Source organism: Neolamprologus multifasciatus, chromosome 15 (genome assembly GCF_963576455.1).
Source record: "Neolamprologus multifasciatus chromosome 15, fNeoMul1.2, whole genome shotgun sequence".
NCBI lineage: Eukaryota > Metazoa > Chordata > Actinopteri > Cichliformes > Cichlidae > Neolamprologus > Neolamprologus multifasciatus.
Window position 1 is genome coordinate 23,141,014 of NC_140453.1, and position 27,857 is coordinate 23,168,870.

A 27,857-nucleotide genomic window follows, 5' to 3' on the forward strand; every position below is an offset into this window, starting at 1 on the left:
AATCCAAAGGGTTTTTTTTCTGTACACTTTCCTTTTTTTTTTTTTCTTTTTTTTTTAAATCCACAACCTTAAAGCAGAAGTTTGGCGAATTTAACTGGCACGTCTCACCTTCAGGATTCAAAGTTCACATCCACATCCACCCATTTAGTTGTATAGAAATGAGGCTCAGTACCTTAGCATCCCTTTGTCCTCCTCACCCCACCCTCAGAGGCTCAGTGCCACACAACTTTCTTTTTACCTTTCATATAAACTTATTGGTCAAAGGTCGGAGTTCAGACACCGGTTGACCATAGGCTGCAGGGCTGAATGCAGCGACACAGGTTTGATTCTGAGCCGAGGCTCTTTGGTGACTGTCTAAACCCACCCTGTTAGTTGTCTAATAAACAGTCCTAAATTTTTTTTTTTTTTTTTTAAATTCGGGGTGTGTATGTGCACATAAATATGCATGATTCGATTCCTTGGATCAAAGTAAGGCTCAAGCATGCCGATGCGGCTTTCCACCCCGGTGCAGAACCCGCTCGCTGCTGAGGAAGCCACAGAAGGGAGAGTTTCCAAACCAGCAGGATGCCGGTCTGTTTGCTGTACCTCTTTTCCTGATTACCTTAAGAGCTTTAAGGAGAGGGTGCTATTTGGAGGAAGTCGTAACAATTATAATCTGTGCTGACCAACAACAATCCCAGCGACTGAGAAAACACAACCCCGGCACGTCTACGTGAATGGAAAACTGTTCTGAAGAAAGTGTTTTCCTCCTTTGGTCAGCCTACAGGAGGAAAACCCACAACATGTCATTCAGTCTTTTTAATTCACAGCATCAACTTCTCCTCCTTTTTTTCTTCTTTTTTTTTTTTGCCTTCGCTGCCCTGCTGGATTCCTCTTTTCTAATCGTCGTGTGTCGAGCCTGTCACATTCTGCACTTCAACAAATCTGAACTTTGGCTGCGATGTCTGCGAGAGCTCGTGAGCTGCAAGCATTTGATTGCATTTGTGGAGGAAGGAGTGTTAAATGTTCTCCTCTGCAGTGATGAGCTAATAACGATTAGTCCGCTGCCTCTCCAGTGACTCTGTCAATCTCTGCATGATCTGCAGCTCCATTATCTTGGTAGTCTGAGCTCGGAGGCACATGAACTGCTCCTTACCTGTTTCTTGTTAGGATGGCCGTCCAGCTCACTGGGGATTTCCTAAACACACTAAGTGTTACTGTGAGTAGGTACATTCCAAGACAGTCGATTAGAGCCTGTCTAAAGAAGTGGCTTAATAATATGAAGGACCATCAAAACAAATGAGAACCGAAGTACCAGGGTGAGATATTTATAAGGTAGTTTGCAAACCAGGCGGGAATTGTGCTTGTTTAGAGACTGTTGCAAACCCCCACAGGCAAGAAATGAATCCTATGTGGACACAAATAATTATCAGGTGTGTGGACTTGTGCACAAAGCCTGATGTTAATGGTCTGATGCCAAAAAAAACCTTAAGTGGGTCCTTGCGTGCTTGAAGATGGTAATATACAAATATATTAGAGTTCATCATATCGCGACCAGGGCAGGTATCATTCTGTCAGGCACGTCTAAAAATAAAACCAAAAAAATTGCTGAAATGTGTCGCCAAATATAAGCAAAGTGGGCAGGCCGACACTCGTAGACGCACTCGGGGAAGCATTCAACTTTGTTTCAGAGCTTCTTCGCAAGCTTCTAGCTTCCGCTCTGAGCCTCACCTTATCTCTCACCATCTACTGGTTTTCTGGTTTTTACCACTGCTGAACGTACCACCTGCGTTTACATCACTCAGTGCATTTCCCAGCAAGCTACAACACGCACTCACAGACACACATACCCAAATGAACACACACAGTTTGCAGCAAGTTTGCAAGGCATGATGGGTTGGAGATTAAAACCTAGTGATGCTCTCATTTTTAACTTCTTCTTGCAGACGCGTTTCCAGCGCTGGTTGGGTTGTGCGAGCACATCCAGTCTGTTAGGCAGTGTTTGTTTGCAGCTTGTCACTGGCTGAGCTCACACCCTCGGCAGAGGAAAAGTCTTTTTCACAGGGAATGTCACTTCCTGGTTGGCATTGCTGTGTCAGCGGCTGCACTTCCTGTTTTACAGTCGTGTGTTTGGGGTCGGAGGAGCAGCAGGGTGGTCAAAGTGAAAGAAAGTGATAAAACAGGCAGCTGATAGGCTGTCTCTATTGTTATTGCGCATAATGGCAACAGAAAGAGTGTTTTGTTTTGTTTTTTGTGCACATTATTTGGCCTAAATGCCAAAAAATGTGCACACAAAACGTGCACAAAAAACACTGATACATGCGTACGTCCAGGTCTCACCACTTCTGTGATATGAAGACATGGCTGTTGTGAGGAAGTTGATTTCAAATTTTTACCATGAAAATGAAGTGACGGGGCTTCGACTCTCATGCATGCTCACAGTTTAGCCGACAAAATCAAAATCATGTTTGAATATTTGTGTAAAAAGCTCCACACGGGTGCAAAATGTCTTTAAAATCTCTTCATTTCTCACTGTCAGGTCTAAGCATTGAGATTTTTAAGATGCTTTCTTTTAATAAAATTTGAAAATCAAGCTTTATTTGTATAGCATAACAGAATAAAATGATAAATCAAGAAAAAAATTTAAGGAAAAAACTCTTTAACAGTTTAAGTGTCTGGGTGTCATCCTTGATGGTACTCTATCCTTCCATTCTCGTATCCTTTATAAGCCTGAGCTGGTCCAGAACTCAGCTGCCCACGATATGGCTAGAACTTACCTCGACTCGCCACATCATTCCTGTTCTGCAACAGCTTCACTGGCTCCCAATTAAACAGATTTCTCCTACGGACATTCAACCTCACCATCTCTGTCGGACCTTCTTCATGTTCGCACTTCTTCTTGCAGTCTTAGATCTTCTTCCTCCCTCCAAAATAACAGGGGAAGAAGTTAGAACTACACTCAAACCTGTCCACTGAAGTTCACTTGTTAAGGTGACACTGATGGAGCAAATATTCTATTGTGCAATTTACAGAATATTTGTTGACAGCTTTACAGTCTACTACAGTGATTTTCAAACACGCAGATATGTGTATTTATACCATCGCTACTTCTTCTGATGTTTTCAGATAAAGCCACATTTGATAGCTTGTTTCCAGTATCTGCCAATATGTATCATCACACCTACAGCGTTAGTTTTCTGTGGTTTCCCCCACACATAAAAGCATTTTTTTTTCATCCCCTTGCTAAGAATCACACCTGTTTAAAGTCTGCTAATGTAGTAAATATGCATGTAATTTGTTGGTGCAGACATTTGCACAGAATTCAAGGGTAAAACTGGATTTACTGGCCTGCTGCAATCAGTGAATATATGTAGGCAGATATCAGCCGACAAACTGCAAAAAAACCCCACGAGGTCTAGGTGTCACAACTGAGAAAAAGAAATTGTGACATGTGCAACAGGAAAAGAAGAAGTGAAAATGGGGAAATAAAGTGACTGCAGAGGATTTTTCCAGCTCTTGCAGAATCTTCCCCTCTTCTCTGCCACCTGGGAATCTCTGTGCATCTGCATTAATAAATAAATAAATAAATAAATCAGAGAAATGCATGTAGAGACTGACATGCTTGCCCACTCCTGGCTCCAGGATGAGAATGATGATAATAATTAATAATAATAAATTAAAAAAATACTGCAACTACCAAAATGTTTTATTTGCTAAAACTACAGTATAATTTATAGTGTCATTTCTTTATTTGGCTGATTAAAAACCCAAAGTAGATGTTCCAGCAGGAACGCTTAGAGAGGTGAAGAGGTGGAAACTGGTCTTGTTTGGTTTGTGCCGAAAATGACTCGATCGCTGGAATTTCTCAACCTTTTTTTCCTCCTTTTGCATCAACATCAAGAAGCTGAGAGCTCCGTCTGTGGGCAGGTGGATGCATCTGCTCTGATTTACTGTAGTCCTGCCGCGTGCGTGTGTAGGAGGCCAGAGGAGTCGTGGCAAAGTATAGGGAAGTTCCCCTCCTCTGCAGGTCGCCTTGCTACACCCTCATCCCATGCCACCCTCACCATACACACACACACACACACAGTCCCATCCTGGATTGTGAAACACTGAAACCGCAGTATTTTTAATCATTACTGAGCAGACGATAAGCAGCGATAAGATCGCAGAGAATTTTTCTCCTGCAGCTTTCAAAACTTTACGGAGCTTTGCGGCCTCCTGGTTTTGGTCTTGCAGCATTTTTAGTCAATGTGTTGCATCGGCAGCAAGCAAAGGAGCAGCAGCAGCATGTGTGGAGTTGTAGGAGACTTGTATTGTGACTTTCAGTCTTATAATCTGTCACTTTTTCAGAATTGCAAAGAGTCTCCTTTACTGTGAGTGCAATAAGGAACAAGCAGGCTGGGCACAGAGGTACTGACGGGTTAACCAGTTCATCTCTGAAAAAGGCAGCATTAGAGGCTTGTTTTGCTTTTAATTAACTGAATTTAAGATCTTTTAGAAAGAACCTTTTTCAGTAACCATAAGTAAGTTTACCTGTAGTGTTCTGCAAGGTTTGATTTTAGGTCCTCTTTTATTTTCTACTGATTTTCTTCACAGATGGAGTTTTCCTTGAGACTTGGTGATCCTAAAAACCAGCCTCTGTTTCAAACTTAGGTTACTGTGACTTTGAGGTACTGTCACAATCAGAGCTTTTGTGTCAGAAACTCAGGAGTTTGATTTGGTTGAGCTCTCAGCTTTGAACCAACAACATTAATTAATTAAAAAAAAAAATCCAGACCTGCTTCCTCTACATTTGAATTATCTTGAGAATAACACCAATGCATACCTGGGGAAAGTCATCTATACATTTATCTCTCAGGGCTTGACTCATTGTAACTGCCTCCTCTGTGGTGTGAATGAAAAGTCACTCGCGCCTCCAGCTGGTGCAAAAAGCAACAGTTTTTGCACTGTTTTTCTACTCTTTACTGATATCTTTTAAAGTGCATCTGGGTGTGGAGCTACAGAGTAGAAATATCAGCCTCATTCGAGCAATGGCTCACCTTAGACCTCATGTGGGGTCCTGCTGTCTGCTCCTAAGTCTGGAGCATGTTTGCCGTTAGCATTACTGTTAACAGTAATTAGAGAAATTTTCCTTTAAAGACAAATTGGCCATTAACACAAAATGCACAGAAAATATTTGATCTCTATTTTCTTCATTATTTGTGACCACTGTGAAAGTTGCAAGCATTTATATGGATCAGGAATGAGGAAACTCCTTTAAACCTCCCCTTTTAAACACATTTTTATTGACTCGCTTTGGGTGATGTCTTCTTACTGTCTGTTTATCTTTTAGTTGTCTTGCTTACTGCCTGCCTCAAATCTTCAAATCTCCTGAATAGTTTTTTTTCCTTTTAAATTTTGTGCAACTCTAATGTTTAGCTCTTTGTAAATCTTCCCTTTGAATGTCCTTCTGTTGTGTAACTGTCAAAGCGTTTTGCAAACTCTATTAAATTGTAGATGATTATATGGCTAATAATTTTGAGTGTCTCGACGGGTCTGGGAGAAGTATAAACATGAAGGGAACTGATAGTAGATGTCTAGATAATTTGTGGGATTGTTAGTGGTTGCGTTTGTATGTTTTGACAGTTTTACGCTGTTGAAGCCTGTTGCTGTCTCTGTTTACCTCATTCCCACCAAGCCCTGCTAGCATTTTAAGGGGCTGCTCAGAACGGCCTCCCCCTGATTAGGTGCTTTTCTTCTAACCTGAAAAGACCCTATAGGGGCATTTTCAAACCTGCCCACCAGTTCCTGCACTGGAAAGCACCCTATTAACGTACTTAATCCCAGCACTAACAGCTCTTCATCACTCAGCACATCCTAGAGCAATTTATGAAGCTTAAAACTTTTAAAACGAGCAGTTTCAGTGGGGTGATTTAAAAATAACACTGTCTGTATTATTTCAAAAGATGCCCGCCAACAAAGGGTTTTGGATAATGTGATATTTACACACAGTTACAGTTTGAACTTCACTAACCTGGATTATGAGCTCTTAATGTTCCACAGGTTGTTGTGATCACATCTAAATCTTGCATTTGAATGTTAGAAAACCTGAAAAAGTCATGTTAGCTTATTTGACAGTGACCAGTGGTTCAGGTGTTAAATTTCTTCCTCAGCAACAATAACCAGCATTACAAAACTATGTGCTTGCTTTTAATAAAGGATATCCTTTAAAGCAGTGTCTCTCTTTGCTGTGTCCTCTACTCTGCTGGTTTCCATGGCTGCCAAGGCCAGGTGGTGCTTCAGGTGGAGACGTGAATGTTAGTAGCACAGGTATGTGAGAGAGGGAGTCAGTGTTATGGTGCTTTTAAATGCTTGTAACTCTCGTAGTCATTGTAAATCTTCAGGTGTGCAGCTCATATGTCACCCCAAACACAGAATATACATGTTTACACCAAAGGCAAACGGTGATTGACTAAAAATGTATGAAGAGAATCATTTTTTTGGAAAATCCACAAATTAATGTTCATTTTGCTAGTAGCAGCCTCCAAAAGTTTAAAAAAATGAAACTAATACATAAATGCCAAAACTGCAGTTTGTCTAATGTGCACTCCAGTAGTGAGTCAGTCCTCATTTACAGCTACAAATAATAACGAAGTTCTTGAGGATGTATGTTTCTTTAAAATGACTCATATGCAGGACTTAGGATATGCCTTTAGCTTTTTTTCACTAGTAACCGCTCAGTTTGGCTCTACTTGACCCGACTCAGTTTTTAGGGTTTTCCACTAGTTGGTAGTGGAGTTTTTTTAAGTACCTACTTGGCTGGGCTTCTAAGAGATCTGTGGACACTGAAAAATGTGATGCATGCCACAGATTGGCTAGTCAGTGGCGTCACTCAATGATTCACGAAAATTAAAAGCACCACTTTTGAAATCCAGAAACAAAGGAAATGGCTCCACACAAACTAACACAGCTGTCCCCAAGTCAGACAAAAAGCCACTGATCGAGCAGCAGGTATATCATCGCCTCAACGAACATCCTCCCTTGTTGTGGTGCTTGTGTTGCAAACAAATGACATCACTGGACTTTCGGCTGTGTTGCTATAACAACCCCATGCTTATTATGTGCTATTCTATTCTAACGGAAAACAACCAAAACCGAGTTGCATCCTGTTAAGTTTAATAGGTACAAGTGGAAAAGGGCTAGTAGACTAGCCACCGTATCACCAGTTGTAACCGCTAGCTATCTGCATGGCTTCACCTTTTGACGACTCTGCTATGTTTGTTTGTGTTTGGTTCTTGTTAGAGTGTTTTTAATAGAATTATCTGGCTTTTAATATGGTTAAAACTGTGCTTAAATTTTAATGAGTAAAATTCTTGTATGTCAGCAGACTGTTTGTTGCAAATGAATATTGGCTGATAACGTAGCACTCCACCCTCTGGTCCAGATGTGGCCACTTCTGGCTATAAAAACCAACATGGTGATTCCCAAAATGCTTATTATGGGTCTTCAAAATGTAGAATCCAAAAGTCTCCGGTACAAACTGTGCAGATGGTCTGTGTTTGCCAAAAAGGAAATGGGGTAAAATGTTGACTCTACTCTTATATTTCAAGGTTTTACTGTTTTTAAAGTGAAATAAAAGCCATTTAAAGCACTGTGACAGGTTCCGTCATATATCTGTGTAATAAATCAGCTACACGTAGGTCCAGAGGTCTGCACTCTCGCCTCAAAGCAAGAAGGTTGTGGGTTTAAACCTGATTCATAGTTGGCTGAAGGTGCAGGTACATAAAGCAGTGGGTGGGCATGAAGTGTGGAAATGAATAATATGAAATAATTTCTTAGCTGCCTTTTTATTTTAAAAAAGTCTACTTTTTCCCCTTAAAATACACAATTATCACCAGAGGTTCAAGACTAGTATAAAGGTGAAAGAATAAATTAAAATAATAATTTAAAGAATAAATAGATAATACCTGTGTCATAGGTAAATGACATCACCCTATAAGGTACCTTATTTTCTGTGTGCCTGTTTCCACAATCCTCAGATGATTTGAGCGTTGAGTAAGGATTTGGGTTAGGGAAGTAGTGCTTGTGGGATATGGTTAGGGTGTCTCCAGGAAATGAATGTAAGTGGATGTAATGTGTCTCTGAAATGACCCGGCTGCTGTCTTTGTGTCAGATTTATAGAGCTTCACGTGTGTCTGGTTCGGCTTTTATATGAATCTCATTAATCTCATTGCGGGGCATCTGCACATATGCTTCATTTCCACCGACATGGATGTTAAAGTGCACAAAGGATTTAAATTGCCTAAATGGATAAATGACTCGATGTCAGTTAAAAATTAATGCAGTTAAGTGCACAAAAATAATCTAACATCATTTTATGATTTAATATTTATCAATTAATTTCTCTTTATATTGACTTTATCATTTATTCTTCTCATTTGTTTTGTTCATTCATATTTTTTAGGTCCCTATTTTTTGTTTACATTTGTTTTCATTTGTTTTAATTTATCTACATTTTACATCTTTAAAAAAAAAAAAAATCCATGTTCTCTTCCGATTCAGTATGCAAATGAGGTGGCTATTACAGGGTAAATAAACTAACAAGCAAACCCATAAGCAACACATTTAAGGTGGAACTGGATTTGAAATGAGTGCATCAGCGGGACAGCTTGGAGACAAAACTAAAGAGGAAAGGGTGAGATGGTATGGAGGTGGGATATATTGGACACAGGATGATGACGATTGAGGTGCCAGACAAGAGGAAGAGATAAGTGGAGATTCATAAATTACATAATTTTCTTAGGGATTAATAAAGGATTCTGATTCTGATGTAGTGAAGGAGGAGATACAGAGGGTTGTTGTACCAGACCCCCATAGGCAACGTCTGAAAAGAAAACAACATAATGAAATGATTTATTTGTCTTTTCATTTGGTTTGGATTTTGGCAGTTTTGGGTGTCTGTAGAAGCTCTACGGACACACACATCCATTCTCTTATTAAAAACCTTTTTGATAGATATTAGATGAGAAGAGCAGCCAAAGATCGAGCTCAGGCTAATATCCTACAGCAACAAGATAAATGTCTTCACCCAAATCTGTTTTATTTTTTTTGTTTTTGTGTTTTTTAGGGGATTGCATGATTCTACAGGGTCAGACAAATTTAAATTTCCAAGTTTTTTTTTTTTTTTCTTTTTTTTTTTTAAATGGGCCCCACTACAGAACCCTGTGGAACTCCATAGTTCCAGGTGTGTTTCAAGTGCATAAGAATAATGGCTTATGTACATAAATTATTTACATAAACAAAATCAATCAGTTCTCCATATGCAGTTCATACAGATAGTGTAACCGGGTTAGTACATAATCCAAAAAATAATATAATTATAAACAGCAATCATAAGGCTACACTAGGGTGGTTTAAAAAAATCCAGAAGTTAAATCAATTAAAGATTGATTGAATGTAAAATGAAATCAACTGTAAAAAAATGAAAACTGGCTTAAACTTTATAAAATAAGAAAAAAACCTATTTTAATGTGGTTTAAAGTTTGGAATGTGCCAACCTTGATTATGATGCCAGGCAGCATGGAGCATATATGGTAAACGTGTGTTCACCAGTCTTGGTGGAGAGCAGCGAGTAACCAGATGACCTGAGCAGGGTCGCAGCGTACGAGCACCTCTGAGACCACGCAGGGTCTCAAAACCAAGAATTACAAGTTTGACTTCTCAGTTTTACAGGAAGCCTGTGCAATGACTCCACTACAGGTGATCAGTGGTCACACTTCTTTTGAACTAAACCAAACTCAACAGTGTTTAGTATGACTCACACAATGTAGTTCCTTTTATCCCAGTAATGTTTTCCAGTCTCAGTAATAAACTGCAGAGAAACGGGTCCATTGTTTGAGCCCGTGAGAAGCTCATTAATGACTTTCGCCTGGGCTCTTTCTCTACTGATACACACTTCAAATAAGCCTTTATGTTTCATTTCCAGGTTTTTATAAATTCTTAGAAATAAGCAAGGTACAGATGACTTAATAAGAAGTTTAAATGCAGCCAATGTGGACCAAGGCTTAGCATATAAATTAAATAAAATAAGGATTATTTTGAATAGAGAATAAAGCAAAGCCACTATACTAGAGTACAAAAAAAACTGAAGCCAGGAATGAATAGTTTGACTTGAATTAAATTAAAATATTAAAAATTTTATTTTTTTAATAAATGTTAGTGATTAAAAATGCTATTAAAGGAGTGAAGTCTTCAGTTTTAACGTTTTAAATGTGGATGTGAGGAGGTTTAATCCTGTCACTTACTTCCTTTTATGTAAGATGTTGAATTAAAACATTAACAGCAACGCTTTTTTTTTAACTTTTGAAAATCCCAGCTTAGCCTTTCAAGCTCCATTTGTTGTCTCATTAGTCAAGAAAATCCCTTGAAAAGCACAAAGTTTCCAGCTTGAACTCTGATCCCGATCATCACACAGCTGCTGTCTGAAACTAAAAGTTTGTTATAAAATCTTTTATTTATCCTGTTGAGTGTCTCTTTAGATTTTGTGTCCTGGGATGCTTTAACTTCTCCGAACTGTCGAGTATTTTGTGTGAGCCCTAAACCCCCACGCTCAGTTTTCTTAATATGACTTTAGGCCTCGTGTTTTTGATATTAATTTAATTATGTAATATATAGATATAGTTAGTATACAATCTTATAGTTTTTGTTTTATAGTTTGTTTGTAGATGTAATGAAAAGGTTTGAGTTTCAGCGCTAATGAAAGAAAGAATGTTAATAAGAATGTTGTTTGTTGATTGTCATTTGTTTGTTTAATTTTGTGTTCTTTAGTCAGTTATAACCGTTTCTGCACTGTGGTTAATCGATTACTGGTTGATCTACGCTCCTGTGCTCAGTTATGACCACGAGGCGATCGAAAGCATGAGATCCAGAATATGAGCAGTGGAGATGGGCCTCCTCCAAAGGTTGAGCCACACACAAGGGGACTAGGGTGGAGCTGCTGCTCCTCAATATCGAAAGTGCCAGTTTAGGTCGTTCAGCCATTTGACCAGAATGGCTCTTAGGTGGCTCCTACGTGTCTACTAAGAAGAGTTCCCAGGGCAGCCACAGGGCATGTTAGAGAGTTGGTGTCCCTCGGCTGGCTTGGGAAAGCCTTGGTTTCCCCTGGAAGAGCTTGAGGAGGTGAACGGGGAGACCTGGACCTGGATAAGTGGCCATTGTTTCTGATGAGACAGTTTAGAGTTGCATTGGGCAGCATTTTTTTTTCCTCAGAGGGCCAGATTGGCTTAGATACAGTAAGTGAAGAGCTAGATATTAACCAGCTAACATTAAACTTTAAGTGCTGTAATTTAATAAAATCCATTAATGACAGATTTCTTGAAATTAAGCTGGGATACTTCAAAGTGTGATCAATGCGAAAAACCTAAATGCTCCCTACATTTGTTTATTAATTGAAATGCACGCCTTCATCAGTAAATACAGACCATGTACATAGATGCAAATTATGGACAATTTTATTTTTTTTTATCATTGCAACGGGCTTACTCTTATTTTGAAAGTTTTGGCCTAGCAACTACCTTTATTTCTGTAAAAGTGTGTGTTCCCCAAAAGTTGGTTAGGGGTTCCAGTAGCGCAGAGAGCGCTGCACTAAAAATGTCCTTATGAGTGTTTTGGCTTACAGCGGATCATCTTGATCAACTCTTCTGCGAGCAGCAGTGAAACTTGGACAAAGTGCAAACAGGAAATGGAGAGTGTTCACCTTAGCTGCTGCAAAAGGTGCAGCTTTTACTTTGAAGGTGAACGTCAGTACAAAGAAACGTATCACTGGGCTTATCTTACATTTATGTGGTATTATTACATTTTTATTTAACAAGGAAGAGAACCTCAAGAATTTAATTGACTCATTTGTATGATTTGCGACTCATTGCTTCCTGTGACAACATGCAGTATACATGTTTTGTTGTGTGCTTTCCTGGCCAATCGCTGGGCCCAATTAGCCCCTCTGCTGAGCTGCACTTCTGCTCCAGCTACTGCTAAACTAAGTAATAGTACTGAGTGAAAGGAGGAATGTTTGAGGTCGATGATTGAGAGGTGAATGTTTGCTTTTGGAGTTTGAGCGTCACCTTTAACCCCTCACATCGATCTCACACTTGGCATTTTCCTACCTGTTTTATGTAATTAGTATAGATAAGAGCAGAGCTGCCACCACTTTGCATGGACTGAGTCAAGTAAGACCCTTCTCTCTGACTACAGTGGCGAGGTGAGCTGTACGCTGGCCCAAGGAAAACGACGAATGTCTGTGAGGAAAAACGGCACGTTCCAGTCTCATTCCCTGATCCAGATGTGCTAGACGAAATGTCTGCTCAAAATCATTTTATATTAAAACATATGTTTGCAAAGTGTTGAAAGAAGCATTTACACTGGAGGACAGTAGTAAAATCTGTAATAAATGTGTGAGGAGAATTGTTTTGCCTGTAAATGTGTAGTCAGATCTGTTAATGTATTCTCGGCTCTCTGCATGAGCTCATTTACCTGCCAGAAGCTTGTCCGTGTCCAGCAGGAAGTTTTTATACATAACAGGCTTTTGCCTGCAATTGAAATAAAAGAAGTTGGGTAACTTTTCTCTTGAATTGAGTCTTGCAGGAAGTGCAGTGAACACACCTGCCTGCAAGTTTGTTAAAATGGCAGATGGTCAGCAGTAATAGCGTCTAATTACGACGCTGGTATTCAACTGCTAAATGTCAGCACATGAGTGACCTGGATACTGACCTCATTCACCTGCTTCCATTGTACCTGCCACTGTGATAAGAGCCAGGAAGTGGGTTTGTTTCCGTCTGGGCGATATCGTGTGGTCAGAAAAAGGAAATTGGTTTGCGTTTAATGTTTACTTAGCTCTGCGCAACCATGTCGAATCTAATCGGGATATCTGCAGCTCATTTGCATCCAATTTGTCAGGTGAGATGACATCATGTGCAAGGATCACCTTGTCTGTGTCTGCTGCTCTCAAAAAGGGGGCTTTATGTCCAGTTTTTAATGTCAAATGACCAAAGTTAGTGTGAGAAGTACTGGAATGGTGTCTGTGTTAGTGGGCTCGCTGGTAGGCAGATGTCTTCCTGTACTTGACAGCGTGATCTCTGAGGTCACCGTAAGTGGGGAAACTTGCCACTTCCTTAATTAAAGTCCTGGCCATTAAAAGTGATGACTGAAAAACCACAGTGAAAGAAGAAGTTAAAAAAAATGTTGTAATATTAAAAGTATTGTACTTGTGCCTCAAGTACAGAGAGCGAGTCATGCGAGAGATGTTAGACTGTGTGTATCAGAAAACTGCTAAAAATGATACTGTTAATGTTCAGAATGTACCCAGACTGGCTTTGATTAGTTGCTAAAGAATAAAATGCAGTATATTAATTTAATTAATGAGCTGGGTGCTTGAGGTGGTTTAAGTGGCTTTGAATGGTTGTTGGTATCAAATGGCTGGTCTGAGATTTCAGAAACCGTAGATCTGCTGGGATTTTCCCAAATAATAAACTCTGAGTTTGCAGAGAGTGATATTAAAAAGAGAAAATTCCCAGTGAGTGACAGAGGCCAGGCTGTTTAAGGTCATAGAAGGCAACAATAACTCAAAGTATCACTCGTTACAGTCAAGGTCTGCAGAAGAAGAACGTTTCAGACTCTGGAGCAGATGGCTATAGCATCAGAAGACCACACCATGTCCCACTCCTGCTTTGGCACACTTTGGATATTTTGGGACCAAATGAGAATCGTGTAAACCCCACAGCCTACCTGAGTATTGCTGCTGACCACATCCATCCTTGTATGACCGCAGTGCGCCCATCTTCTGATAACACATCATGTCACAAAGCTCAAACAGTCTCAAACTCATTTCCCTAACATGACAATGACTTCTCTGTACTCAAACGGCCTCCACAGTCAGCAGATCTCAGTCGAACAGAGCACCTTTGAGATGTGATGGAACTGGAGATTCACATCAGGGATGTGCGGCCAGCAAATTTGAACCTACAATCTCTAAAGCAATGTTTCCAGCACCCTGAATCTCTGCCACGGAGAATTAAGGCAATCCTAGTATCATGTAACTAATATAATGGCTATTGTTGTGGAGTAGCTGTAACGGGTACATTTTTACAGCAGATTTGTGAGCTGAAGATTACAGTGGGGGATGTTACTTTGAACATTTTCGGTCTCCTGCTGTATTATTCACCCACAGACGGTTATTATTCATCAAACATTCCTGTTTCTCATGGTATAAAAGGAAGACTTCAATACGAAAAGTATTGCAAAGGCAGTGTGCCCACATAGACCAATTTCTACCATGACCCATTGGTCCTCTGTGGTTTATCTGATGATGTTTTGGTCGGAAACCATTCAAATCTTCTGTGATCAACTTCATATTCCATAATTCAGATCTGAAATGAGACGCAGAGCAGAATCTGCTGGTCCTTTTGCCTTTAGCTGGAGCGTTTTGTGTTCTTTCTCTGTGGTTTTTCAGCAGATGTGTTTTTGATTTTGCCGTTTCTCTTCAGATCGGGTCACACTATCGGCTGTTTCCATTTATCTTTAAGAGATTGTAAAATCTGGAGTTTCTGCTGCAGTTATGAACATTTATCAGTAAAAAGTCGCAGCTCTGAAAGGCGTAAGCTCGTTTGTGAAATCTCAGCGCTGGGCGGCTTTGAGTTGGTGTTGAAACCCTTTTTTTTTCTTTTTCTTTTTTCTTTTAACTGTGGTCATATTGCTCCTGAATGAATGCAAAGGAAGCGCTGAGGTCAGTTTAACACACGCGGGGGTATCTGAGGAGGGAGGATGTTTTTGTAGTGTGTGTTTGTGTGCATGTTCCTCATGTTGTAATGAATCTGACACACACAAAGTGAGTCTCTGTAACACATTTTGTGAGATTTTTGTGCTTTAAAGTTAGTCTCCAGTGACTGTGCTGCAATGTCCTCTAAACTGCAGGAAAGCAAGTGGATGCGTTGTGGTCTGACTTTAGGCATCTTTGGAAAATGACTGTGGAAACCAGTTTGTTGATGGTTCTTGCCTTGGACTTTTTTCATCTATCTTTTTAAACTAGTAAATAGCGCCCTAGTAAATTTGTAAATCCAGTAAATTTATACAAAGTTAGGGAACTTAGGCGTACTTACAGCAAGTGGTTGGTGCCATGCCCGACTGCGATAGGCCGTCAAAGATCGCTTGGTTTGACCAATGTGCATGTCTCCCCGGTTAGGCCAAACATAGCCTGGCTTACCTCTTCAAGCAAGCATTAGTGCGATCGCTGTCCTACACTTCTTCCACAGATGGCTGGCTCTGCAGAAATCACTAATTAGTAAATATGTGAGAGGACAGTGTGCCACTTCTTCCTCAATTAATCTGCAAAATGCAAAATCACGAAACCTGTGCTTTGCAAGCATGCATTTGAAAAGCACCTGTCTGTGCGTCAAACAGAAAGTGAGTGCAAAAGAGAGCAGAGAGACTCAGACTGGATTATAAGTTATCGTCAAGCACAGTACGAGGCAGCGGTGCCTGATGTGAGCACACCCTGAGCGGATTCAGCTGGTTCTTCCCAGTTCCTTCCTCACAGTGACGAACCCATCAATCCCTCCATTTTCTTTACTGTTAATTAAACAATCGGATGGGAGCTGGAAGATCAGGAACCTTCTTGCTGTGAGCTGACAGTGCTGACCGCCACCCCGCAGCTTATTAATTTAACACTGGTGTTGGATCAGGACTGTCGGCAGTACTATAGCAGAGGTGGTGAAGTTGGATCGGTGCATCGTTGGCAGCCAGGATCAGATTATCAGATTTAGTTCAGCTCTCTGGAAACTTTGAGTTCAACATGGTGTACATCTGTGAGGAGAGTCTTACCTGACTCAGAGTCTGTGTGAAGATCTGCTCTGCTCCGATCAGATACTAATAAGACAGGTAGGAAAATCCCAAGTGTGGGATCGATGTGAGGGGTTAAAGGGTTCAAACTCCAAAAGCAAACATTCACCTCTCAATCATTGACCTCAAACATGCACTGCTGCTCACTTTAGCATTAGTCGGGGCAGAAGTGCAGCCCACCAGGTGGGCTGATCGGGCTCAGTGATTGGCTTTGCAAAAGTATTAAATAAGGAAAGAGCAGGATTTTAGATTTGACTCCATTTGCAACAGGAAACAATGAGTTGCAAACCACAATGAAAATGGATGAATTTATGGGCCAGGGCACTAACAGAGGACTTTATTAATCACGACTCTATTTTCCTGGTTGAATAAAAACTTAATAATACTACACAAATGTAAGATAAGCCCTGTGATACTATAGAATACTCTTTGTAGAGAATACGAGTAAGCAGTGATTTTAAAAGTAATCGGTAAAATCTTACATTTTTAATCTCTCCAGCCAATCAGTGGATCTAACCATTAGTCAACATTGATGTAGACTTCTGAAAGATGAGCTCAATCAGCAGTTATTGTCCTTTATTAGCAACAGATAAATGGATAAAGTAATATGTGCTGATGAATTTCATGCCAGCTGTGCCAGTCGTGGTGCTGCAAAGCTTTTATGTGAGGTTATTAGACTGGAAGACAGGGGAGTCAGGTGGCCTTAAACAGCTGCTGCAGGAGGGTGTTAAATTAAAGGAATTAATGATTAATTTATGAAGATTGCAGTTTGGTCTCCTGCAGTGACCTCCGGATATTCAAAGCGAGCAGCAGAAGTTTGACCTGAGCTCCTCTTTGGATAAAAACCAAATAATAAAGAGTTCAAAGGTCTCAGAAAGAGAGCAGGGAACAGAGAGTGTTGTCCATGAGCCAATTTCATAGCATTTAAACGGATTCAGTCCTCACTCAGGTAACATAAGCACTGTTTTATTAATGGACAGCCACGATTTGGTGAGTTTTGTTTTCATATTTTGCATTGAGCACTGATTTTTAACAAGTGGATGAATGAAACTCCCACTCGCTCTCACTCGCTCTGACAACCTTGGCCCTCTCTGCGCTGCATCCTGTTGTTTCCTGTGCGAGGTGACAGAGACGAGCGGATGCCGGGGAAAACACTCGCAGCTGTTTGCCTTCACGTTTCCCATCAGCACATTTTACCGCCGTCCCTCCAGGCTAATTGCACGCACACGGCAAGCGCGATCGAGAGTTTTGTTGGAGCAGCGGAAGACAGCAGCAGTTTTATCTGTTTGTGCTCTTCACGTCGCTACCGGCCCAAATGTTTTCACCTCCTTCTGCTAGGTGTGACACAAACAGCAGTTGCTGTGACTTTTTTTTTCTGTTTGGTCCAGAAGTTTCTGGGCGGTGACACAATTTTTAGTTTTCTGCCTGTAGATGACGACAGTAGCAACGAGTTAAACAAAAACACTGTTTCGGCCATCATCAAGTTACAGCCTTTTCTACACACAGCCCTCTCTCGTCAAGCACTGAGATGTAATTGGATACATAAACATGATCTTAAGCAGCTGTTTTATTGACCAGGATTATTTTTAAATGTTCTGTTTCTTCAACTATAACAAGCAACCAATCACAGTGAAGTGCTCGTAGTGCAGGTGCGCGTCATCCTTCTAGGCTTTGGTTTCAAACACAGTCTTCTTTTTAGGTAATGTTCAGATATTTTGTGCAAAAACATTTCTCTTTTAGCCTTTGTATTTGCTTCAAGGCTTTTGGCACAGCAAACCTTTATTTTCTCTCAATATAAAGGAGGGTCTTTAATGTAATCTTTCAGAAAGGCTCAGGAGGAAAAACAGGAGGTGAAGCTGAAGTGTGACCAGGATGAACAAGATTAGGGATGAGCGAATCAGAGGGGACAGCTCAGAATGAGAGGTTTGGATATGTGCAGAGGAGGGACGAAGGATGTCAAAGATGGAGGTTCTAGGCAGGAGGGAGACCAAAAAGAAGATTCATGGATGTAGTGAAGGACTAGCAGAGGGTTGAAGTGACAGAAGAGGATGCTGGGAAAGGGTTGGATGGAGGCAGATGGTCTGCTGTGGCAACTCATAAAGGGAGCAGCTGAAAGAAGAAATGTATTATTTTTTTTTACCTTTGAGGTTTTTTGTTCCCTTAGTTGCTTTTTAAGTTGCTTGTCATGTTTTGGTTTCTGTAACACGGTAGCTTAGCAACTAGGATTTATCTCTTATTCCCTGTTGGATATTGGTGTTATTAACAGCAGATACATGTAAGGGAAATCTGTGGGAGCCAGAAGTTTCAGTTTTTCTTCTACTTTTGTCATCACAGCACCTACTCAGCGTCAAAGTTGGCCACTGTGCAAACACAACCTCACAAAACAATCTACATGAGAAGTACCATTGGCATTTAAAACACCCCAACGTGCAGGAAACAAGCTGTTAACAGGGAGATATCGCTAATGCTAATGTAAGCAGAATAATATTGTACTAGACGCCTGCTAAAATTAAACTTTTTTTTTTTCACCTGCTGTACTTAAAGCACACATGGGACTAGAGGCACCTTTTAAAATTGTGCGTGTGGTTTGTGTCATATGTGTCATAGTCTTTAATAAATCAGGAGTTTTGGCTCCACCGTGCTGTCTGGAGGTCAAAGGTTAAAGCTTAGAGCCTGCAGGTTTTGACCTCTGAGACCCTTAATGACCAAAATCAGACTGTGGAGTTTGGTGATAGCATCAGAGAAGAGTTAGGGAAAATTACTGTGTGTGTGTGTGTGTGTAAACCCGGTTAATGGAGGATTACCCATAAAGAGAGGATCAGTGTGTATTAAACACACACTCTGGTGCATTAACGGTCCTCTCAGTGCGCTTCCCTGCTCACCTCAGAGCAAACGTCAGCTGACGGCTCCATATCCAACACGATTGGATGGAGACCAAATGCATCGTCATGGCAGCTGATCTGAAGTGTTTTCACTTCTGGTTCAGACGTCACCCAGTCCGCTTCCTGCTTTAGTCCTGCTTTCAGAGGTTTCTTTGGTCCAGGTGATTTTCTGAAAGCTTTTTTAAAATAAAAGTAAAAAGTTGAAATGCTTCATTCGGTTTGATTAAAGGGGCCTCTATCTCCTGTTCCAGTAAGTTCGTATTAAACATGGTTTCATATGACGTATGATTAATGCCTGTGAGGTGAAAGTACAGTTGGTGTATTTTCCAGGGAGAAAATAAAACAATGTGTGAAAACGTCATTCTTAGGCAGGATGGGAGAGGAAGATGTGAGATTATTTCAAAGCTGGGAGTGTGCATGAAATAATAATAATAATAATGGATTGCATTTATATAGCGCTTTTCAGGACCCCTCAAAGTGCTTTACAATACCACTATTCATTCACTCTTACATTCGTAGACTGGTGAAGGCAAGCTACAGTTGTAGCCACAGCTGCCCTGGAGCAGACTGACAGAGGCGAGGCTGCAATATCACGCCATCGGCCCCTCTGGCCAACACCAGTAGGCAGCAGGTGAAGTGTCTTGCCCAAGGACACAACGACCGAGACTGTCCGAGCCGGGCTCGAACCGGCAACCTTCCGATTACAAGACGAATACCCAACTCTTGAGCCATGATCGCCGATCGATTGTTGATGGTATCTGATTATGTTAATTTGTGAATTGTCTTTTATAAAAACATGCTGGACAGGAAGTGCACGTCCGTGGTAAAATTTACATGCAGCCCGGGGCGTCCATTGTCATAGTTAGGTTAGCAGTCATCAATTTGAATATAAGCTGATGATGCTCTATAGTGTCAGAGTCCACCTTTATATACTGGCCCACGGGCTGTTATCTCATTCAACATCTGGATGAATATTCTTGTATTCAGGTGGCAAAATCAATAAGGAACAGCAATGCAGACACGGAGGATGAGCTGACACATGCCCAGCAAAAGTTCACGACCTTTTCACTTATTGTTTTTATCATAGTAAAGATTTTCTCTGCTTTCTATATGTAAACTGTAAATTTAGCGTATATATTTGCTCAGTTTTTAATGGATTTAATCGACACACTTTTTTGTCACGGTTAGAGCTACAGCACACTCCTCATTGATGCGGAATTTCAAAATAAAAGCTTGGTACCTTCCATGATAGCGGCTACACTTGCTTCAGCTAAGTTGATGAACTTGTCCAGTGTGAGGTAACCAAGGATTATTTCAAACCGTGAATCATGCAGGAGGAGTGCTTCTGCATGACAATAAAACAGCTAAACATATAAAGCCATAAATGTGCAGAAATGTTCTTTTTTTTATTGGTTTTATGTATTAAATCAATATTGATGTAGAGAGGAGCACTTTGTCTAATCTAATGCATGTTTTGTCATGTTTAAAGAATAAACGTGCAACTGAAACCTGTTCTTCTGATTAAAGAAACAACATCAGGCCAGCTGAGTGACTGCAGCATCGTCCTCCATGCCCTCTAGACACAATTTTATTTCCTCCTATTGGACAACGATCTAAAGCAGAGCTCTTATAACACAATCCAAACCTACTTAGCTTCAACTTTAGAAAGTAATAACTGATCCATAACAGAGTTAATGAAGTTATTTTGTCTTGTTTTTTTTTTCCCTTTAATCAGAGTTGAGTGGTTGACCATTGAAGAAAAAAATATCGCCTTCGATGCAGCTGCATGAGCCTGCAGCTCTCCACTAGCACATAAAAGCATGACCACACATCACTCATACTAGAATCCTGTCAGTGTTAAAACTGCTTTTAATATTTTATTGCTTGCTTTTAAGTCATTGCATGGGTTTCAGCCTCCTTACCTCTCTCCCCTTTTAACTTTAAGTGCTTCCACGGGAATGCTGAGGATGAGGTGCCCCTGGTTGTCCAAGGTTAGGGCCTCGGTGGATGCAGCAACTGTATCGAGGAATAAACTGCCCCTGACTCCAGCAGACAAGTTTAAAAACAGTTTTTAATTGAAATTTTTTGACAGCAAGTACAAAGAGCCACAAAAGGATCAGGGTTGCAATGTTTTCGGAGGATGTGCCCATCACAAGTAGGCCAGCGTGAGCTGAGTTTCCTCTCCTCTGAGAACTCAGACACCAAATAGTTTCTACAGCTTTTTTGTTGTTGTTGTTGTTTTTTATCGTGTCCCTGATCAGACCGTCCTGTTCCCGTGTTTGACTGTCAGCGTCTCTCTTTTTTTGAGAGGCAGAGTGTAGCCACACGGCGAATGACTGCAGGGTATTAGTGACGAGACCTCAGCCATAATTCATGATGCACTATGTGTGTGTGTGTGTGTGTGTGTGTGTTACATCTAACGTGATCCACGCAGCTTGTGCCTCGTCACCTGTTGGGTTGTTTCCTGCCGTCACAGCAGCCTGCAGGATCCACACTGCATGCTTTCTGCACGCTGCTAACATCCTGCTCAGCTCAGCAGGAAGCTGCTCCACCTGCTCCGTCTGCAGGCTGCAGAAGCTGCTGAACTCCAAATCCACTGCACACACACTTTATCACAAAAACACACACACCCTTCACAAAGCTGCAAGAGCACAAACTCTTTGAATTAGCTCCTTATTTCCTCACTAATCAAGTTACTTAGAAGATTTGAGATGGACTTTTATTTACCTGCATGAATTATGATATAAATAAAAAGGAAAATTAAAAACACCATCAAAGGATGGAGCCGATTTTTTTTTTCTAAATTAGGTTATCAATAAATCAGAAACCACTGCTGCTTGTTTTACAAACCATGTTACAGTGTTTTAAATACACTATACAGGCAATTAGGAGAAACACCATATACATCTTTACTTATTGCAGGACCAGCTGTGAGTGAAGTCTCAAGTGTCTGGGTGCCATTAAGTACAGTTTGTGCTCTCAAAAGCTGGAAAACCTCATGTATCAAAATGTCCAGCAGTGAGGTATATACGCTGTATGGTTAAGGAAATAAAACCTGCAAAACCACTGCCACGTTTCCTTTAAATGAAGTCTTTACTTATAGATGTCGTGTCGCAGAGAAGTTAATGTCATTATTTCTCAGGAATTGTGCAGAAAATAACAAAAAGGAAACAGAGAAAGTTGTGAGAGGTAGTGAGAAGTTCCATTTTTACATGTGTTGGTGTTTCTTTGTAACTCCTATTGATTTCATACAAATATATAGGCATGTCTTTATTAAGCCAGTATGCACTTATTTAAACTTCAAATCTGAGTACTCCATCAAGCTGAGTGATCTGTCTGGTGGTGATTTCCCAATTAAAAAAATAATTCTGGCCAAAGAAATCCTCCTGTTTGTAGGCTACAAGAAGTACAGTTAGGTCCATATACAGTTCTGATCAAAAGTTTAAGACCAATTGAAAAATGGCAAAAAATCATATCTTGCATGGTTGGAACAAGGTCCAAGTAGAGCTTCAGCATGCAACAAGAAATGGGAGTGAGACAAAACATTTTTTTGAGCATGCAATTTATTGAAAACAACACTTTAACTGAAACAGGATGTTTTACAGCTGATCAAAAGTTTAGGACCATATGTCCTTAAAAGGCAAAATCTGTGCAAAAAAATTTCATTTTTTCTCAGGTGGTCACACTGTCATGATGTTCTGATGACAAAGGCAAAAAAAACGTTTCCTTTTTGAACGTGGTCGGGTTGTTGAACCCCATAAGCAGGGTCGTGCCGTCGCTGCTGAGGTGGGATTCGGTAAGACAGTCATTTGGAGAAAAGTCAAGAAAGGTTTGGGTTTTTTTCTGATGAGAAAAAGTTTAACCTGGATGGTCCTGACAGTTTCCAACGTTACTGGCATGACAAGCAGATCCCACCTGAGATGTTTTCTATGCACCACAGTGGAGGGGGGCGCCATAATGGTCTGGGGTGCTTTTTCCTTCAGTGGAACAATGAAGGGATGTCATACGGCCACTGGCTATGTCCAGATGTTGCTGAGAGCATCTCTCATGACTGAGAGCCCTCGTCTGTGTGGTAACAACTGGGTTTTTTTTAATAGGACAACACTACAGTACACAATGACTACAGGAGGAGGGACTTCTTCCAGGAGAATAATATCACTCTTTTGGACCATCATGTTTGTTCTCCTGATCTAAATCCAATTAAGAACCTTTGGGGATGGCAAGGGAAGTTAAAAAAAATGGACAACAGTTCCAGACAGTCGTCACAACTTGGAGAAATGTTTCCACTCGCTTCTTTGAAGCGCTTGCATTAAGCATGCCACAACAAATTTTTGAAGTGATCAACAAAAACGGTGGAGCTACTCATTACTGAGTTCATGGTTGGAACTTTGATTTCTGCTTTTAAGGGTTTATGGGTTTTTTTGGAGGTGTGTTCCTAAACTTCTGATCAGCTGTAAAACAGCCTGTTTCAGTTTAAGTGTTGTTTTCAATAAATTGCATGCTCAAAAAATTTTTGTCTCACTCCCATTTCTTCTTGTTGCATGCTGAAGCTCTACTTGGAACCTTGTTAAGATCCAACCATGGAAAATATGAGTTTTTTTTGCCATTTTTCAGGTGGTCTTAAACTTTTGATCAGGACTGTATATCAGATGAAGGGTTTAGGAGTTTCAGCTCCTTTACATGTGCCACCCTCTTTTTAAATAGACCAAAGGTAATTGGACAGTTTACTCAAAGGCTATTTAGTGGGCAGGTGTGGGCAATTCCTTCGTTATGTCATTATCACTTAAGCAGATAAAAGGTCTGGAGCTGATCTGAGGTGTGATGCTTGCATTTGGAAGATGTTGCTGTGAACAGACAACATGCGGTCAAAGGAGCTCTCCATGCAGGTGAAACAAGCCATCCTTAATATGCGAAAACAGGGGGAAAAAAACCCACTCCTTTTCCACTCCTGCTACAATAGCAGGAGTGGCAAAATCTACAGTTTGGTGCATCCCGAGAAAGAAAGAAAGCACTAATGAACTCAGAAACACAAATAGACCTGGACGCCCACTAAGGACAGCAGTGGTGGATGATCGCAGAATCATTTCCACAGTAAAGAGACAAACCTCATCATGACAGCCAGCTATGGTGGTGTCAATGGGTTCAAGACTTCAGGCTGTCATTACCAGCAGAGGGATTTCAACCAAGTATTAGAAATGAACATTTTATTTTCAGTTAGTTAGGGTGTCCAGTTACTTTGAGCCCGTGAAATGAAGAGATAGTGTTTTAAAAAAAAACAAAACGCTTTAGTTTCTCACATTTTTATGTATTTGAATCTCTTTCTTCAACCCACTGAATTAAAGCTGAAAGTCTGCACTTCAGAATGAGTTGTTTAATTCAAAATTAATTGAAGTAATGTACATAACCAAAATTAGAAAAAAAAAGTTGCCCTTGTCCAAATATTTCTGGCCCTAACTGTAGCTCTGTGTAGGACTAACGCACAAGCACAAGCTGGTCCTGCGAGTTCTTGTGTTTGTGTCTCACTTGGACTTTTATTTTTCCGATTTTACTCTTGCTTTCACTTTCTGTAAAGTGCACATGGTTAAGGTAAGGAGACAACCAAGGTATGGATTTCAATACACTCCATCACACTGATGATGCCAACTTAAAAAAATACTGCTTTGGAATGACAGACCCGTCTCACTAATGTTAAAACGCAGGGCTTTAAGAACAGTCAGATGAAGTGGTTAAGTTTACTGCTAAAACCAGGATTTTTATTTATTTATTCATTCATTGCTTGTTTTAGGCACCATCTGAATGATAAGTGGAGGAACAGGCCAAACAATCAACAGTATGTTTCTAGTTCCAGCTCCTAATTTTCATTCTTAGACTCTACTAGGGTAGCTTTGCATGATTCACGCTTCAGAATAATCCCTATTTATCTAATATGGGTCTGAAATGAGCCCCTTTAAGCCAGTTTTATTCTGATTAGCTACCCTTCATAAACAGAAGGCCCTTACAGCAGGTGGGTGGGACTTCTGTACCTAAGATGACCAATCAGAAAGGAGTTCATGGTTCCACAAATGTCTGTTTGCGTACATGTTATCGTTTATCCAACAAGCAGAGAGAAGTTATAACCCACGCAGTTCTCAAAAGTCCAGACTGTGCATTGCTGGAAGCAGATGACGTATGCGTCTGCCTGATGCTGATTGGTTGGTTGACAAGGGGCCTGAATAACGGTCACCAGGCGTGAAAGAAGCATGAAACTAATTTCTCCATTGACTGCGGAGCTCTCTGCAGGTAAACAGATCATCCACCTTTAAGAGATCCAGTCTCACTGACATTCAGAGCCAAGTAGAAAAAAACGTCTGAAACCTAGCATTCAGGGCAGCTCGAAGCCTGAGATATATTATTTTTAAACTTTCAGACTGTATTTTGATGTATTTTCAAATGTTCTTTAATTATGATGATGGTGATCAAATGCACATTAATGTAAATATGCAATACATTTAGTCCATTTTCCTAATATGGACTAAATGCTCAAATAACAAGTATTGAGAGAAAGTTTTACCTCCCCTGCAGAGGCATTCAGCCTCAAGCAAAGCAGCACCGACTCAAATATTAGATTTTCTCTGGGGTTTTTTTTTAGTCTGGGAACTAAACAGAGAAGCGGCTTTGCATTAGACATGGACAGTGACCCAAACGTGGAGCTGTCACCACAACATTTGTAAACTTCCTGTTAAAAGAGAAAAAGGAGCTGTAGCTGCTGAGGAATCTTCATGCTTTTCAGCAGAAAATCTAATTCTTGATTTAATTCTACCTATTTCAGCTGCTGTGGGCTTCTGGTAGTTTCCCAGTGTGGCGTTTCTGTGAATTTGTTTCATCACTTGTCATCTGTTCCTCATACGGAAAGGTTAAGTAATCTTTGACTTTGGAAAGAAGCCGGACCACGACAGGCGATGAGGTCATGATTTTAACAAAAAAAAACCTTCCATCTAAGTGGAAAAATTGTTGCAGTGAGAATAAACTGATGATAGTTCACTGAAAGGGGTCAAAGGTCAGCAGGCTGCGCAGCGCTTTTACTGATAGTTCAGCGCGGCTGTAAAACGAATAGAGCACAGAAACTTTGCAATTCAAATAAAAGACGTAAATGTTGGTGTTCTTCTTCCTAATATACTTTAAATTTATATTCAAGGACTAAAATCATATTTACTGATTATCTGGGTTTCCTGCACCAGTTTTAAAGTTCATTCTCTTTTAAACAAAACCTTGCTTTATTCACTGATGATCTCCTGTTTTGCATGCTAGTGCTCAGAATGGCACAAAATATAAAGACACTAACTACTATCAGTGTATCCCCACACATACATTACCCAAGTATATTACAAGGCTCATTTTAAATTTGTTTTTCTAAAAATCGGTCTTATTTTGAAAGACCAGTTGCTGCTAACTGTTCTAAACACTGAGTCAGGACTTTTTGAACAAAATCCCACAAATGAGACAGGAAGTGGCCCGCCTGAGTGTAAAAAGTGCTTTATTACATGTGTTTATGTCTAAGAGTGTTATGTGTCACAATCCATTTATCTCTTTCATCGCACAGATTATGATGAATGAGTCCTCCTCTTCAGTCATATTTGATGGGTTTTCCCCTCAGGCTATAATTTTAAAAACCTACCACAGGACAAAAGCCGCAGCAGGCGGCAGTGGTGTAATATGTTAGATTGCTTTATTTTGAAAGCTAGCTAGTTCCTAGTTGGAAACAAGTTACCACTTAAAGCTGCCCTAAAGGCTCTGTGTAAAGTGAAGACATTAAGCTAATCTAGCAATGTTTATTGGCCAACAGGGGGCGCCTGCTCTGGTTTAAAAGACATATGAGAGGAAAATTACCTTACTTTTTACTGAGATCAAAAATGAAGTGACCACTTTCCTGATAGCTGCATGGTCTCGGTCACTAATTTTAAGTCTTATTGAATAAAGCGTTTACCTTCTCAGTTTTGGCACTTGGTTTCTAAAGGGACAGTAAAGCAGGGTAGGCTTTAGTGTCACTACAGTGTAAACTGTAATGTCCTTCAGTGTCACTGTTAGATCCACTCTTATTCACGATGCCTGGTTTCAAAAGCTAAGTTGGTGATGCCTGAAATCCTCAGACTGATTCTTAAAAAAAAGCACCAGTGGGTGAAATCCTAAAATTATTTGTTAACTAATCAATCAGCACTCCACCCTATTGAGTAACTGTGCTCACCTCGTGCAAGTGAAAAATTAAAAATGGCATATCCAGCATACATAAAACCAAAATTAAGGCTTCAAAACTGCTGTTCAAACTAATGGGTAATGTCACAGTGGATGTGTCCGTCTTTTATATACAGTCTTTATTCGGCTGTATGTTGTAGCAATCAGCAGAAGGGGAAGCGGGGGGGGCATGTGGTCTGTAACTCAACCACCACACCACAGGAGTCAGGTGAACATGTAAAACCACCATGAGGCTACGACTGTGCCTGACTGAGTTTTATGAGTTTTGCATGAATGTAGCACTTTCTGTTTTTCTTTGTTTAATTCTCTGGATAATTGTTCTTTCAAACTGTAGCCTGGTGTTTTGGAATGATCAGTTTTCTCTGTGAGGGCACAAATGCAGTCACATAGAGTCCCTAAAACATTTGAATAGTGCAGCACGTTTAACACTATCCGTGTGTCTGTGTCATTTCTTTCATTAACCTTCTGCAGCTCGGACGTGAACTCTGTGCAATAACACCTCCCCTTTTCCCTCCTCAGTTTCCTGAATGTGGATTTTTTGGGATGTACGATAAGATCCTGCTCTTCCGTCACGACCTGAGCTCGGACAACATCCTGCAGCGTCTGACCTCCGCTGAGGAGATCCAGGAGGGCGACCTGATCGAGGTGGTGCTCTCTGGTAAGGAATGAATAATTTTAGTCCGTTTTCTTTTTTTCCCTCAGCAGGTGGATATAATATTCGAATTAAAAACATTTATCAAACATGCAAAACTCCGAATAGTGATGGAATCAAGTGTGCATACATAGCCAGAAATACTGCAGCCCTACCCATCTACAACCCATCACTCCAATCCTGCCCCGTCGGAGTTTAATTTTAAATGTAGCTGATCTGGTGTAACTGATCACCCCGCGCCAGCCAGT

The 27,857-nt window shown here is 40.5% G+C and overlaps 1 protein-coding gene across 4 annotated transcripts in view; it reads left to right on the top strand.

Moving 5' to 3' along the window:
• Window positions 1-27,857, top strand: part of LOC146502112 (serine/threonine-protein kinase D3-like) — a 55,537-nt gene that overhangs the window by 3,963 nt on the left and 23,717 nt on the right. For 2 of the 4 annotated variants that reach the window (XM_085132907.1, XM_085132908.1), the window contains exon 3: window positions 27,477-27,615. In XM_085132907.1, coding sequence (XP_084989033.1) covers window positions 27,477-27,615 — 139 coding nt within the window. Of the gene's footprint in view, window positions 1-29; window positions 27,616-27,857 lie in introns of those variants that run through there. The other 2 variants (XM_085132911.1, XM_085132909.1) reach the window with 2 other exon arrangements.